This window comes from Cibotium barometz, chromosome 28 (genome assembly GCF_041138505.1).
Source record: "Cibotium barometz isolate CiBa-2024 chromosome 28, ASM4113850v1, whole genome shotgun sequence".
Classification (NCBI taxonomy): Eukaryota; Viridiplantae; Streptophyta; class Polypodiopsida; order Cyatheales; family Cibotiaceae; genus Cibotium; species Cibotium barometz.
In genome coordinates this window covers 38,605,912-38,620,596 of record NC_141073.1, presented here as the reverse complement: position 1 = coordinate 38,620,596, position 14,685 = coordinate 38,605,912, and the positions used below count along the sequence as shown (strand labels likewise).

General features: G+C 37.6%; 1 protein-coding gene across 1 annotated transcript; it reads left to right on the top strand.

The window, feature by feature from the left end:
- Positions 1–8,487: 8,487 nt before the first annotated feature.
- Positions 8,488–13,728, top strand: LOC147622815 (ent-kaurenoic acid oxidase 2-like). The gene is made up of 9 exons (XM_086822614.1): positions 8,488–8,735; positions 9,729–10,059; positions 10,750–10,899; positions 11,048–11,314; positions 11,627–11,713; positions 11,853–11,931; positions 12,013–12,119; positions 13,303–13,424; positions 13,531–13,728. The coding sequence occupies exons 1-9, from the start codon at positions 8,488–8,490 to the stop codon at positions 13,622–13,624; spliced, it is 1,485 nt and encodes a 494-aa protein (XP_086678740.1). The 3' UTR covers positions 13,625–13,728.
- Positions 13,729–14,685: the final 957 nt, after the last annotated feature.

Below are 14,685 nucleotides of genomic sequence, written 5' to 3'. Positions count from 1 at the left end.
TGGCTTGAGGCTGTCATGTGTGCTGCATATGTACTCAACAGGTGTCCCACTAAGGCCTTGCAGTCTATTACTCCATACGAAGCTTGGCATGGCAGGAAGCCTTCTATTGGTCACTTGCGTGTCTTTGGTTGCTTGGCCTATGCTTTAGTGCCTGTGCAACAACGCAAAAAATTAGATGATAAGGCTGTCAAATGCATTTTTGTTGGTTACAGTGCTGAGAGCAAGGGTTACAGATTGTATCATCCGCAGTCAAAGCATATCTTGATTAGTCGAGATATTGTTTTTGTGGAAGATGCTGTGCAGCCTTTGTTATCATGTACCAAAGAGACAGGTGTGAGCTCACGAGATGTATTTGATACATTGTTGCCTCTGTTTTTACAGGTGGGAATTCAAATGTAAGTCCTAATGAGGTAAATATTCAACCTATGCAGATTTCAAACGATATCATAGATCAGCCTATTTCTGATGCAGATTTACAGGATGTAATTTCTAAGGATAGGGCTGAAAATGAGCAGGCTAGAGGTATGCCTAAATGGCTGGTGCAAACCTTGCGTGATAGTAAAATTGATGCACCTATATCTACTTGTACTCGTTCAGGTTTTCAGCATGCCTCTTATGCATCAGATTGTTATGCTTTGGCTGTGTCTAGTATGTGTGAAGAGGAAGAACCTCTTTCATTTGATGAGGCACAAAAATCAGAAAATTGGTTGGCTGCAATGCAAAGTGAATATGATGCTATAATCAAGAATGGTACATGGTCTTTGTGTGATTTGCCTATTGGTAAAAAGGCCATTGGATGTAAGTGGGTTTTTAAGTTGAAACGAAAGCCAGATGGCAGTATTGATCGCTATAAGGCTAGACTTGTTGCAAAGGGTTATGCTCAAGAAAAGGGCATTGATTTTGATGAGACCTTTGCTCCTACTTGTCGTATGACTACCATTCGTAGCATTTGTGCATTGGCAGCACATAATGGTTGGAATGTACATCAGTTGGACATAAAGACTGCATTCTTGAATGGAGATTTGCATGAGGAGGTGTATGTATCGCAGCCTCGTGGTTTTGTTCAAAAAGGGCAGGAAAACAAAGTGTGCAGGTTGAAAAAGGCTTTATATGGTTTAAAGCAAGCTGCACGAGTTTGGTATGAAAAGATACATGCATATTTGACTGCACATGGTTTTCAGAATAGTCCAACAGAAAGCACTTTATATGTTAAATGTGTGGATGATGTACATCTAATCATTGCTCTCTATGTCGATGACATGCTGCTCACAGGACCAAATGAAAGTCATATTGTTGATTTTAAGGCTGATTTGAATGCCTCTTTTGAGATGTCAGATTTGGGGCATTTGCATCATTATTTGGGGATACAATTTAAGCAGTGTGATGGAGGTATTGCTTTGTGTCAGACAAAGTATATTGAGACATTGTTGCGGAGATTTGGCCTTGAAGACTGCAAGCCTATTGCTACTCCAATGGAGACAGGTTTGAAGTTGAGTCTTCATGATGCTAGAGATCACTTTGATGTCACACTCTATCAGACAGCTGTTGGTTGCCTCATTTATGTATGCATTACGAGGCCGGACATTCAGTTTGCAGTCTCACAGGTGAGCAGGTTTATGCATAGCCCAGGGTCTCAACATTGGAAGGCAGTTAAACGCATCTTTCGCTACTTGAGTGGCACCATACATCTTGGGTTGTTTTATCCCAAGGGGGGATCGTTGTTGCCGCTAGATTTACATGCTTTTTCGGACTCAGATTGGGCTGGTTGCTATGACACAAGAGTGTCCACAAGTGGTCTTTGTTTCATGCTCGGTAGCTCATGCATATCTTGGTTGAGCAAGAAGCAACCTACTGTGGCCACTTCTAGTTGTGAAGCTGAGTACAGGGCAGCTTTCACAGCTACGGTTGAGTGTGTGTGGCTCAGACGGCTTATGGCTGACTTGGGTGTTGGACAGGAGTCTGCCACCTCTATCTTCACTGACAGCCAGAGTGCATTGGCAGTTGCGAGAAACCCAGTTTTTCATGCTCGCACAAAGCACATTGAGGTGCATTATCACTATGTCAGGGAGAGACTCTCAGCAGGAGAGATCAGCTTAGCCTATGTGCCAACACAGGACAATCTCGCCGATCTTTTCACAAAGGCGCTTCCTCGTGAGAAGTTCGAAGCTTTCCGCAAAGCTTTGGGCTTGCTCCCCTTTGTGGACTGATCTACTTCGGGCATGGCACTCCCCTATACATGAGTGCCAGCTCTCGTTCACACCATCACTCCTCCCAGGGGGGATTTGTTGCCATATATATATAGGCAGTGATGTGTGTGAACACACTTAGGACCGCCGGGGCACTTTTTCCCTCTTTAGGAGGTTTTTTCCCCCGGCTTGTATATACGCCCATCACTCTAGGGCTAACTTATCTTTTGTACATTGACACAATCTAATACTTTGTGTTGTGTGCATTCTTGCTCCTTCTTCTCCAAGCTTTGTGTGCTTTCCTGCAACCCTAATTCCAACAGGAAAATCCAAATCTATCTATAATTCATAGCTCACTCCTATTGGATACTTGACTAATGCTCTTCTCATCACTAGAACTCACTTGTATTGGAGACTTACCTAATGATAAACCTTATTGGAGACTTTACTAATGATAAACCCTTATAGGGGACTTTCCTAATGCTCCTCTCACTATATTTAACCAATTTCTCAATATAGATTTAGACAATTGTCCAAATATATACAATTCATAGCTCACTCTTATTAGGGACCTACCTAATTCTCTTCTCAATAGATTTAGCCAACCATTAAATGTAGACTTGAAAAATTATCCAAATCTTTCTCTACCCCCACTATGGATGCACACGTTGAGCTTATGATGATTTTATTAGTAGGATAAAATTTGGCCATAGATCTGAAGAATTTTTTCATATCTCTTCCTAGAAGCTTAATGTTCTTAGGACTATTGATAAGAATAGATATATTTTATCTGATTTGATTGACTATATATGAATTTTTATGTTGCCAAACATACTTACTAGCTAGATGATTCTAGCAAGGGCTGGGTTTTTTACCTCCTTCACCTATATGGTAATGACCCTAACTTTGAAAGGCATGTTAAATACTTTGTGAATCATTTGACTCTGATAGTTATCATGTCATAGATATCAAAATCTTAGAGGCATTGGAAATTATAGATGTGGGAGATAAACTTCTCTCATGGGAAGCAACATTCATTTTGTTGCTTCAAGAGGTTGAGGTTGAAGGCAATAGCGACAGGGAAGCACAAACAAGAGCTAAAGCCCTAGCACTACCCTAATCTGAGCTGATGGAGCTAGTTGAACCTGATGAGGATACATAAGAAGAGGAGGAAAGATAATTTTCTCTACTAGTGCTGAGCATTCAAGAAATTTAGAGCTCGGTTGAGAAGAATTAAAAAGAGGAAGAGGAGGAGAAGGAGCAGGAGGATGATGATGAGGGTGAAGAAGAGGATGAGGAGGATTCACAACATTCCCATAAACCATTCGATTCTTTTTCCCAAAGGTTTCTAAAGCTATTATTGCTTTATGCTTTGGGTTTTTGTGAGCTCCTCTCTTTATCCAAAGTACTTTTACCCTTGCTGTAGGCTTTTGTAGACCTAAATTATTTTTCCTATGAGAATTCTCCTTTGATTTGTTGAGGTTTTAATAATTCACAAAATTCAAACCTTTGGCCTTCTTTGCACCAAATAAATTGCGTAAACCTTGATTTTAATTTTTTCTTCAAAAATCCTTCTCCTTAAGTGGTCCCCATAGCTTTGATACCATTGTTAGGACCTTTATGGACACTTGGAGAAGGAATTCTAATTCTCAACACAAAAATTAGAGCATAACATATACAATTGGCTTCAATATGACCTTTTCGCTTATAGTATGTGCATATGATGTTCTTGTTGGTTTTTCGTTTGCTAGCGGAGATAAGCGCCTCTTCAGTGCTTGAGGTCAAGGATGTAGAAGTGGTTTCCTTGTTCCGGCAGTCTTTCTAATGAGAAGAGCATCCAAGTCATCATATGTAGTAGCGACCAAGTGTAATACTTCAATGGTCTGCTCAAAGCAAGAAATGCCTTGCATGCTTTTGATTAGTACTGCCATCTTGTCCTCATCATCTGGAGAACACTTCAAACTTGATAATTGTTGAACAAGAGAATTCAATTTGGAGAGATGATCACTTAGCTCTTCATCGTCTTGCATTTTCAGCTCATAAAACTTCAATTTCAGAAAACTTTGGAATTAGTGACCTTGTTACCAAATATGCTCTCCAATCGATGCCAGATCTCCTTAGCCGTGGATGTAAAGTCAACGTGATGAATGAGAGAGTCCGCCAAGCAGAGACCAATGAGGTCAATGGCTTGAAGCCAAGAAATAAGGGTTGTGATGAAACTTATCCCAAACACGTGGCTGAGCTAACTGACTGAGATTCCCTGACCGTATGAATGATGAAGCTTCTCTATTGGATGGCATGCTCTGTGGATATGAGAAGCATAGGTCCTCCTAGGTCACCACACGATGTCCCTCTATACCGAGCACTGAGCCGTTGCTGCCCACAACCCCCGCAGGGAGTCCGCGTTCACTAGCTCCTGCGTCCACTTCGGCCTGTACGCCAGCAGCACATCGCTGGTAGGACACTTGCAGTCGAAGCTAACGGTGGCCATGTCTAGTAATCTGTTGATGCGAGGAGCTTGATGCTGCTGAGCATAGGTGAAGCTGAGCGATAGCGATGATGCTACTGAGCATAGGTGAAGCTAAGCGATAGCGATGATGCTCATGTGCTTAACATGGGAGCAGCTCTTATCTCTAGTACAACAGCTCTGTAGGTTGGAGATGGGCAATGGGCAGCTTGTGGGAGAGGCAGGCGATGAGTGAGGTCGTCATGGGAGTGGGCAACCAAAGGAGGAAGACCAACTTCCATTTGTGGGTCGGCCTTCACCCCCAAGGGTTGCCCATGGAAAAACATGGCTCTGATAGCACATGAAGGAATAGGAGAGCAAGCTAACTCTAGGTGCAAAAAGGAAAGATGGCAAACATAATGAAATGGAAATGAAATCAATGAACAAGTACTTACATGTAGACTAAGATAGCCTAACTTGATTGATGTGACACACAAGAAAGTACATCACTCTTATAGAGTGAACACACACACACTCAAGTACCATATGCTTATGGGATAACTCCCAAAGTGACACGTGGCACTCTCTCACATAAAGACTCACAAATACACACTCTTTGACTATGATTTCCTCTTTTTTTTAGGCTTCATTGTCCAAATTTCAACACCTCTCAAAAAAAAAATCCTAATTTTTTTCAAGCTTTGTTTTCTAGATTTCAAAATACCTCAAACCTATCCAAAATTAATTCAATCTTATCTTACAAATTTTAAAACATCTCAATTGTATCCAAAACGCACCCTCTGTCCATTTAGCAGTCAATTTGGAACTTCACATTATTTTCAAGGTTTGTTTGAATGTTTTCAAACTTTGCATTTTTTTCAAGCTTAGCTATCTAAATTTCACCAATCCTATCTAAATTTCAATCAAGCTTTTTGCCCAAATTTCAAAACATCTCATTCATATCCAAAATGCACCTTAGAAGTCATGTTACAACTCTTCAAGCTTAATTCAACATTGCCCAAATTTCAAAATGTCTCAATCCTATACAAATTTATTCAAGCTTGTCATTTAAATTTGAAAACATCTCAGTCCTATCCAAAATGCATCCTAAATGTTTGCCCACTTAGATGTTGGCCATGGTAAGTATATGACCTTACGTTGTTCTATCTTAAATTAGTCTATATTTATGGTCTACACACTACCTAGTACCTTATTCAAGCTTGTCATTTAAATTTGAAAACATCTCAGTCCTATCCAAAATGCATCCTAAATGTTTGCCCACTTAGATGTTGGCCTTGGTAAGTATATGACCTTACGTTGTTCTATCTTAAATTAGTCTATATTTATGGTCTACACACTACCTAGTACCTTATATGATTTTTACAAGTAACAAATGTGACTATGAACTTGTGACAAATGTATCAACATGTAAAGTACATTGTCATGTACTAGACAGCCATAACCATCTTAACATCACAATTTGGTTACTTCGCCTGCACCATCTTGAGAGCATGCTATAAAGTATGCTACCTAAAATAGATATCAACTATTCATCTTGTTAGCAAACTTACGTTTCTTGCACTTTGCTTACAAGTAGCATTATATACAAAATGAATTTTTCTTATCCGTCAAATTAAAAGTGGATACTTGAATCCATTTCCATATGTTCTTTTATTTAATTTTAACCTTTTTCTCATATGTTAATTATATTTACATTTTGTTGATATGTTAATTGTAACTAATACCATTAATAAGGCCATCATTTGGTCTCTAAACTAAGCCTATGTGTCAAGTTGCTAAAACATGGATTCTCCTCATAAAGGGTGCCTTATAAAACATGTTACATAAGCTAACTAAACCCATTGTAGAATAGAGTGAGGATGGACATTGATATCTAACAAGAAGGTTTTTGGTAGTAAATAAATATGAGGAAGCATCTTTAGTTGTTGCAACTTGTTTAGAAATTTAACTCAAGCAAGCTTGCAAGAGGAATAAAAACTTTAAAATCTTGTAAAACTGCATTTTCCCTTGTATCACATAAAGTAAACACAAAAAGAATTTGTAACATAGACACATTCTTATAGAAATGCATTCTTTTATTTTCTAGAATCTACATACTATTAAAAGTCTTAGAAATCTATTATTCAAATTTGATTGAAATTTTTAAAATATTATTTCTTACATAATTATAAAATAAACTTATATGTGGACTCACTTATCATTATTCATCATACCAGTAATCTACACACACACACACACACACACACACACACACATGTGCACATGTGTATGTGCATGCCATACACACACACATAGTGTGTGTGTGACATACACTCTGCATGTGTGACACACACATGTACATGCACATGCGCATGCACACGCGCGCGCATGTGTGTGCATGCATGCGTATTTGCATGTATATAAATATAAATTTTCCTAAATGACCATGTACGCATGCATACATATATGCATGTACTTATGCATATATATGTGTGAAGATGATCATTTAGGTCTTTGATGAGAACTATGCCACCTTTATTATATGTTAGATTGATAGCTCATTTTATGGCACTCTGCATTGATACAAGTGTCTTTGATTTGAGAGATTTTTTTTTGTTTAGTTACGATGACATGGTGCCTTTACTACCCATTTATTTAGAAAACCAACCTTTATCACTATGATGGAGAGGTTAATAGGTTCAATTTTGCCAATGATAGTAAGATGTTTTGTGTGGGTTGGCCCAACATATATATATTGTACATGTGGTGTGCACACACACACACAAATTAACCTAATTGTTTTGTAAGTAATTGCAAGCATCCACACATGCAAATTTACCTAAATTGTTTGTTTATATGTGTGCATGTGATTGCAACGACATCCACACATGCAAATTTACCTAAATTTGTTTGTTTATATGTGTGCATGTGATCGCAAACGTATGCACACTAAATTTACCTAAATTGAATTGTATACATGTGTGCATGTGGTCAAAAAATCGCAACCTTACACACACACAAATTTACCATATACAAAGATTTATTCGTAAACCAATATAAAATGTTTTTACTTTAGTTACAAAAAAATACATATCAAACTAAAAATCCTTGATATTCGTGCTTAATGAGGCGTAAATGAGAGTTTTTCAGAAACAAATAACTTGAAAATGTCTCAATGCTAGAGTTTGAAGGTTCGTACCCTTCCAAGATCCGAGTACACAAATTTTTAACAAAGACTAAGTTTTAGAAAAAAAAATAGTAATACTCTTTTTTTTTCATGAGATCTTATTCCATTCCTAGTAACGTACTAGAATTTCAACCGACTACACACATACTATACTACTCATCTAGCCTAGATTTTGAAGGGCACCCCTATTTTTTCTTTCAAAAGACTTTGCTGCCATACCTTTCTTTTCTTTAAGAAGATATTGGAAAGGCATATAGCTAAATTTACCAAAACCCTTTCCTTATTTTGAAAGGTATTTCTATTTTCACACTTCTTATGAAGGTTTTGACCCCCTTGGAAGGGTACTTGAACCTTCTAATTCTATCCTTGCTACTTATCAGAGACACATATATGCCAATACGACAAAGAAATGCCACCCTTCAAAATATTGGCGGTCTTCAAATTATTGGCGGTGCTCACTTCGAGATGGATCGTGGAACTACGAAGAGTGGACGTCGTGAAGAATCGGGCATTTCTGACGTTCATCTAGGGGGATCGAAAGGGTCAAGTGAAGACAACGCTGTGGCAAACAAAAACCCAAACAGGGGGCGCTGCACATAGACGTCCCTCACCCCCTCTCCCTCTCCCCCTCACACACGCACGCACACACACACCCTTGGAGTATGATCATGGCGTTGCCTATAATTACCGCCTGCACGTTAGCCCTAGTGCTAATCGTTGCCTTTCTTGTGGGTGGTAAAGCTTTCCTGCACCACATACACTACATGTGGTATACGTTGCCTGTCAGGCTCACTAAGCGTGTGCCTAAGCTTCCTCCCGGCACCTTGGGCTGGCCTTTCTTGGGCGAATCCTATGAACTCTTCAACTCCTTCAACGCTAGGGCTCCTGACGAGTTTATCAACAAACGCATCAAGCGGTATGAACTGACTTGTTGAGCACGGGATTGCCTGCATGAACTAACCTCGAATGCATCTGCATCATACTCGAACCTGCAATCCATACAGCCAGCCAAGGTATAGATATGACAAATATATTTGTATACATCATTGAAATTGCATTCACGTAGTTTTTACAACCAAATTACGTAGGGTAAACTTGAAACATGAGTTGGGTTCATCTGCTTTGATGAACTTTGATGCAGTGCGTATACAGGCGCATACAGAAGACTGTTAGGGCACCCATTTGCGTTGCCCATCGTTTGGGCAGGCAAACGGAAAGGCTTGGCGCCCAAGCTCGGGCGTCCCCTTTACACACAGTCGTGCTGCGCGCTTGGCGTGAGCCTCTGACGGATGCCGATACTGCTTGATTGGATGGAAGAAGACCTGCCCAGCGATGTCTAGCTGTCGTTGGTTATCTGATTGACTGCCTGTCATTTGGCTAACCTAAATTACCCATATATTGCTCTGCAGAAAAAACCACGGCGTGAGCCTCTGAGGATGACTACCGATTGATTGGATGGAAGAAGACCTGTCAGGGAGGGCCTGTCATTTGGCTAACCTAAAATTACCTAGTGATAGTTTTACCGCGTAAAAGCTTTCAAGGAAGCACGCATAATTGTTTTTATTCTATATTACTCTCGACCCACAAACCAAATGAGAACAAATGAGAACTGTGCCACCTTTATTATATGTTGGATTGATAGCTGTTTTTATGGGACTCTATATTGATAAAACCACTGTTAGAAATAAACTTTTTTTTAAATAATCTTCAAGCTCATCCTGTTTTTATTGAAAAAATACATAGGTTTCGGTTTTATAGATAAAATTTCAAAATTTTGAATCTTTAAAATCAAGGCTAGGTAAAATTATAACCGGTTTTTGTCAAATTGGTGAAAATTACACTATAGGACTGTTCTTTTCTGACATTGGATACAGCCGTCTCTAATTTAAGACACTTTTTTTTTGTGTAGTTACGGTGACAGCGGTGCCTTTACTACCCATTTATTTGGAAAACCAACCATTATCACTTATGATGGAGAGGTTAATAGGTTTGTATTTGCCAATGACACCAAGACTTTTGATGTGGGTTGGCCCAACAGAAAGCTTATAGGCTGTGATGCTGTGCCGGCCATGTCCTATAGTGAGCACTATAAGCATTTAAAGCAACTTCATTCTGAGCTTCTCAACAAGCCGGAGGCCCTCAAAAAGATTATATTATCTAGTGAACGAGGCTTTTGTGGTGCCCTTCAAGAATGCTCAAGTGGGAAGGGAGAGGTTCATGCCTTCGATAACATTTCTAAGGTGGATACTTTTCTACTCTACAACAACAAGCGTACAATGCTTATTATTATTATTTATAGTGTTTATTATTATTATTTACAATATGTTTAGCCTACAAATGTTGCATTGCATGAGAGGGAACAATCACGGTTGCATTATCTACATTGACAGCTTCTTAGAGGGGGTACATTGTTGCATTATCTACACTAAGACCATATTAGGGAGTTTGGGAAAATCCCATTACTTTGGGAATCTACTTTTCAATCTACGTTTTAGTGTATCTTGAGCATACCAATTCCAAAATTGTCCGAGAATGTGGATTTAGAACCTACTCTTCAAGAGTCACATGAGGGGGTTTTGAAAAAAAAATCTTAAAAGGGCTCACCGTGCCCCCCATTCTTTGACTTTGCAAAGTGGAAATTGGGATTTTCCCAAACTCCTTAATGTGGTCTTCACGGTGACTAACTACACGTTGTTACACTTATGCTTACTTTAATATTATTAGTATATTAATAATGTTACACTTATGCTTACTTTAATACTATTAGTATGTTAACAATGTTTCATTATTCTTACTTTACTATTAATATAGAGTTTTATGTTTCAATCCGAAGGCATGTTCCCTCATGATTTCCACATATATTCACTTGCACCTTAAATTAGAGTCTTAATGAAGAAATTGAGTGTGAACTCATAATTGTGTTGTCACAGGCTACTTATGAGAACATATGTGACATCCTCATGAACTTGCAACCAGGCCCTTTAGCCAATCAGCTCAAGTATCACTTCTATTCTATCCTTGGAGGAATTCGAGCTTTCCCATTGTACTTCCCCGGAACCAAGTTTTATAAAGCACTCCAAGTAAGATTAACAATTGCTCACTTTGATAATTTCTAGTTATAATGTGCCTTTGATTTTTCAATCTTTACAAAGTTAATTTGTTCTCTCTAATCAAGTCTTTCTTACATCCTAAGATCAACTGAGGCTCAACTACTTAATGTTTCACTAGAGCCGAAGAAAAATACAGACCATCATTCAAGATATATTGACTAGGAGAAGGCTGGAGAATATTAATGGTTCCCTTGAAGATGCTCAGGATACCCTTGGCATTATGATGAGAGCTAGGGATGAAAGCGGTTGTAGAGTATTCAATGATAACGAAATTGTGGACAATATATTTGGGGACCTGTTGGCTGGCTACCATCCCATAGCTTATGTCTTGTCATGGGCAACTATCTTGCTTGCTCAAAACCCAAAATGTTTGGAGAAACTTAAGGTACATCTTATTTACAAAATGGCTTAAATTACAAGTGACTTCATTTATAATCACACCATATTCCAAAATAAGAATTTTGAGAACTTACATTCATGTGTGTATTTGCTTGCAAAAATGTGTGTATTTATAATAACACCATATTCCAAAATATTAATTTATATTCATGTGTGTATTTACTTGCAAAAATGTTAATTTAAATATTTATAATCACACCATGTTTAAATATTAATTTTGAGAATTTATGTCCATGTGCTTTACTTGCAAAAATGTTTGTGTTACTCTAACTCTCTTTATTGGAAATTGATTCTTTAGAAAGAGCATCAAGCCATCAGATCAAGGAAAAAGGATGGGGAGTCATTAACACTTGAGGATATTAGAGAAATGCATTACACTGACAAGGCAAGTGTGCCCACATATAAGCAAGCTATTACGAGATAAGCACTAAAATTTGAACTCACCATTAATAATTTCTTTTGAAGGGAAATTCGATTAACATAAATTAGTAACTACTAGAATTTCTTCTTTTTTTCTATAGTAGGTTTTTGATGAAACCCAAAGATATATCAACATCTCACCATTTCTCTACCGAAGAATAAAGGAAGATGCCCATTTCAAAGGTTCTAAATACACCATCTTTCTTATCTCAATATTTTATATATCCTCTTGTAATCCTATTTATCTTTCTATTTCATGTTTAGGCATACTTTTTCCAAAGGGCTGGAGAGTTATAGTGTACACTCGTGCTCCTAATGTGAAACCTACAAACTTTGAAGATCCCTTCACATTCAACCCTGATAGATGGGAGGTAATTCTTATCTCAATTATATCGAGGGAAGAAATTCATTTAAAAACAAAAATAAAATCTTGTGGAAAAATGTGTTTCTTTGATGACATTGTCTAAGTTCTCACATGAATGTGCGTTAAAAATATATAATAGAAAATGGAGCTATAGTAATTGAATGCTAATTAGGAACAAATCAAAGGCACAAAGGATGCTCTTGACTCCATTATCCTTAATCAACATCTTATAACCACAATTCTATCCCAAAAATTCAAGAACCAAAGCAGCCATAGGCCCGCAAGTGTACAAATCCTTGTACACAAAGGTGACCTACATCGTGCAGCATAAAGTGAAACAACAACAAACCTTGCCTATCTCAAGCACTAGAGTTCCCTTAGAAAGACCACATTTCTATGTGGCTAGCCCTAGTTAAACACAAGAGCTAGTCAGAGCCTCTTGTCTTGGGAGACACGGATCTCATTAGGCCACCCACTCTTAACTCCTTTAACCATCATCATTGTAGTAAATAAGTATTATTAATCCTTCATCGTCAATTATTTGGAATTTGAGTTTTATATTGGAACTATGCCTTTCTATTTTATAACTTCTATATGACATCAATAGGCACAATAGAAGAGAGCATCATCCTTTGAGAGGGATATATAATTATGATCACTGATTGCATAATTATAGTAAGAGGTGTGTAATTCTTGAGCTTCCACATTGTATAACCACTAATTGCACAATTAGTTGGTAATAGAGATGTGTAATGCTTGAGCTTCCACATTCTATATAATCAATAATCACACAATTAGTTGCTGTCAAAAGAGATGTGCACAATGCTTGAGCTTCCCCAGTATATAACCACCATTCTACTCTTAGCATTCAAAAGATAATACAAAAAGATAAAAAGAAGATGGTACAAAAAGGTAGAAAGAGTGGTTGAAAGTTGAATGATAAAAATAGAGACCATTTTAGTTATTTTGTAATTAACTTTGTTAAGGTAAATCCATTCATCTTAAGTGATTGTTCTTGTATATAAATCCAATGAGAAGAGAATAATTAAGAGAGGCATGATAGAAAACTAATAATGTTTCATAGGTTTTAAACTAACATTTATTCATCGAGAAACAAAATAATGTGTCATAGATTTCAAACTAACATTTCTTAATCTTGTAAAGATTTGTTTATTATATTGCATGTGAAGAACCATAAGGCAAAGCCAGGAGTTTTTACCCCCTTTGGACTAGGAGTGCGACGTTGCATTGGAGTCAACATAGCTAAGTCATGTTTAGCTGTGTATCTTCACCATCTTGTTCTTACCTATAGGTGTGTAATATTTGCACTAAAAAACAATTTTCAAAAAATAAATTCTATTTTTCAATGTTGTGTTTCTCTTTAGCAAGCTCTAATCTCGTTGCTCTTATTTCATCAGGTGGGAGCTTGTGAACCCAAACTCTCCAATTAACTATCTTCCCCACCCAATCCCTATGGATAGAGGCCTTATTAATATAGCTCCATTAAAATAGTAATACTTTGTTCATAGTTGAACAAGCAACCATTTGATATTACAAACGATCATCTTCATCCAAAACTCCCTCATTGTAAATCTACATGCCAACACATTTCAAATGCTTCCAATAACTATTTTTGAAACTTTGTAAAGAAAATATGTTTTGTTCCAATATTGAAAGGTTGTTGATAGTGGGAGGCCTAAACAATCCATAATTTTTAATTGTGGGAATACTTGAAAGCTATCATTAGTTTTTTCAAGGCTTGATATGATTGAATTTATTGCCATTAATGGTAGTGTGCATTAATTAAAAAAACTCAAGTGATCATTTTAAAAATATCATTTAAAATATAAAAATTTTGTGCTATGAAAATAAGTATTTAAAGTGTGTTTCACTCTAATATTTCACATTTTCTTGCATCCCATATGCTTGAGCTCCCTCTTGAGTTGTGCTGCATTTATCATCTTGAAACTTGGCAATTATTTCTAGTCAATATAACCTCATCATTTCCATGCATGGAGCTCATATACCCTTGTTGTAAATTCATGTGGAATAATCCAAGAGTTGTCAACGAATCATAACCCAATACAATATCAATAGGACCCATATCCAAGAAAAGTAAATCATATGTGCAAGTATAATCACTTGTGAGAATCAAGTTCACATTCTTGCAAACCAATGGGAAATCCACTTTTGCCCCATTAGCCACTTGAACTTCATGCCATGAGGTTAAAGCTATGGACTATAATTTGAGACTCCATGTGGGGTCCCTGCCCCCTCCGCGCGGTGCCCTGCCCAGCGGCGGCGGAAGCGGCGTCAGCCTCCTGCGATGATTGGATGGATGGATGTGATGTGAATAGAAGTGATGAGAATATGAGGTGAATAGATGTGATGAGATAAGATGTGAATCAGATAGATGTGAATGATTGGATGGATGGATGTGATGTGAATAAAAGTGATGAGAATATGAGGTGAATAGATGTGATGAGATAAGATGTGAATCGGATAGATGATTGGATGGATGGATGTGATGTGAAGAGAAGTGATGAGAATATGAGGTTAATAGATGTGATTCA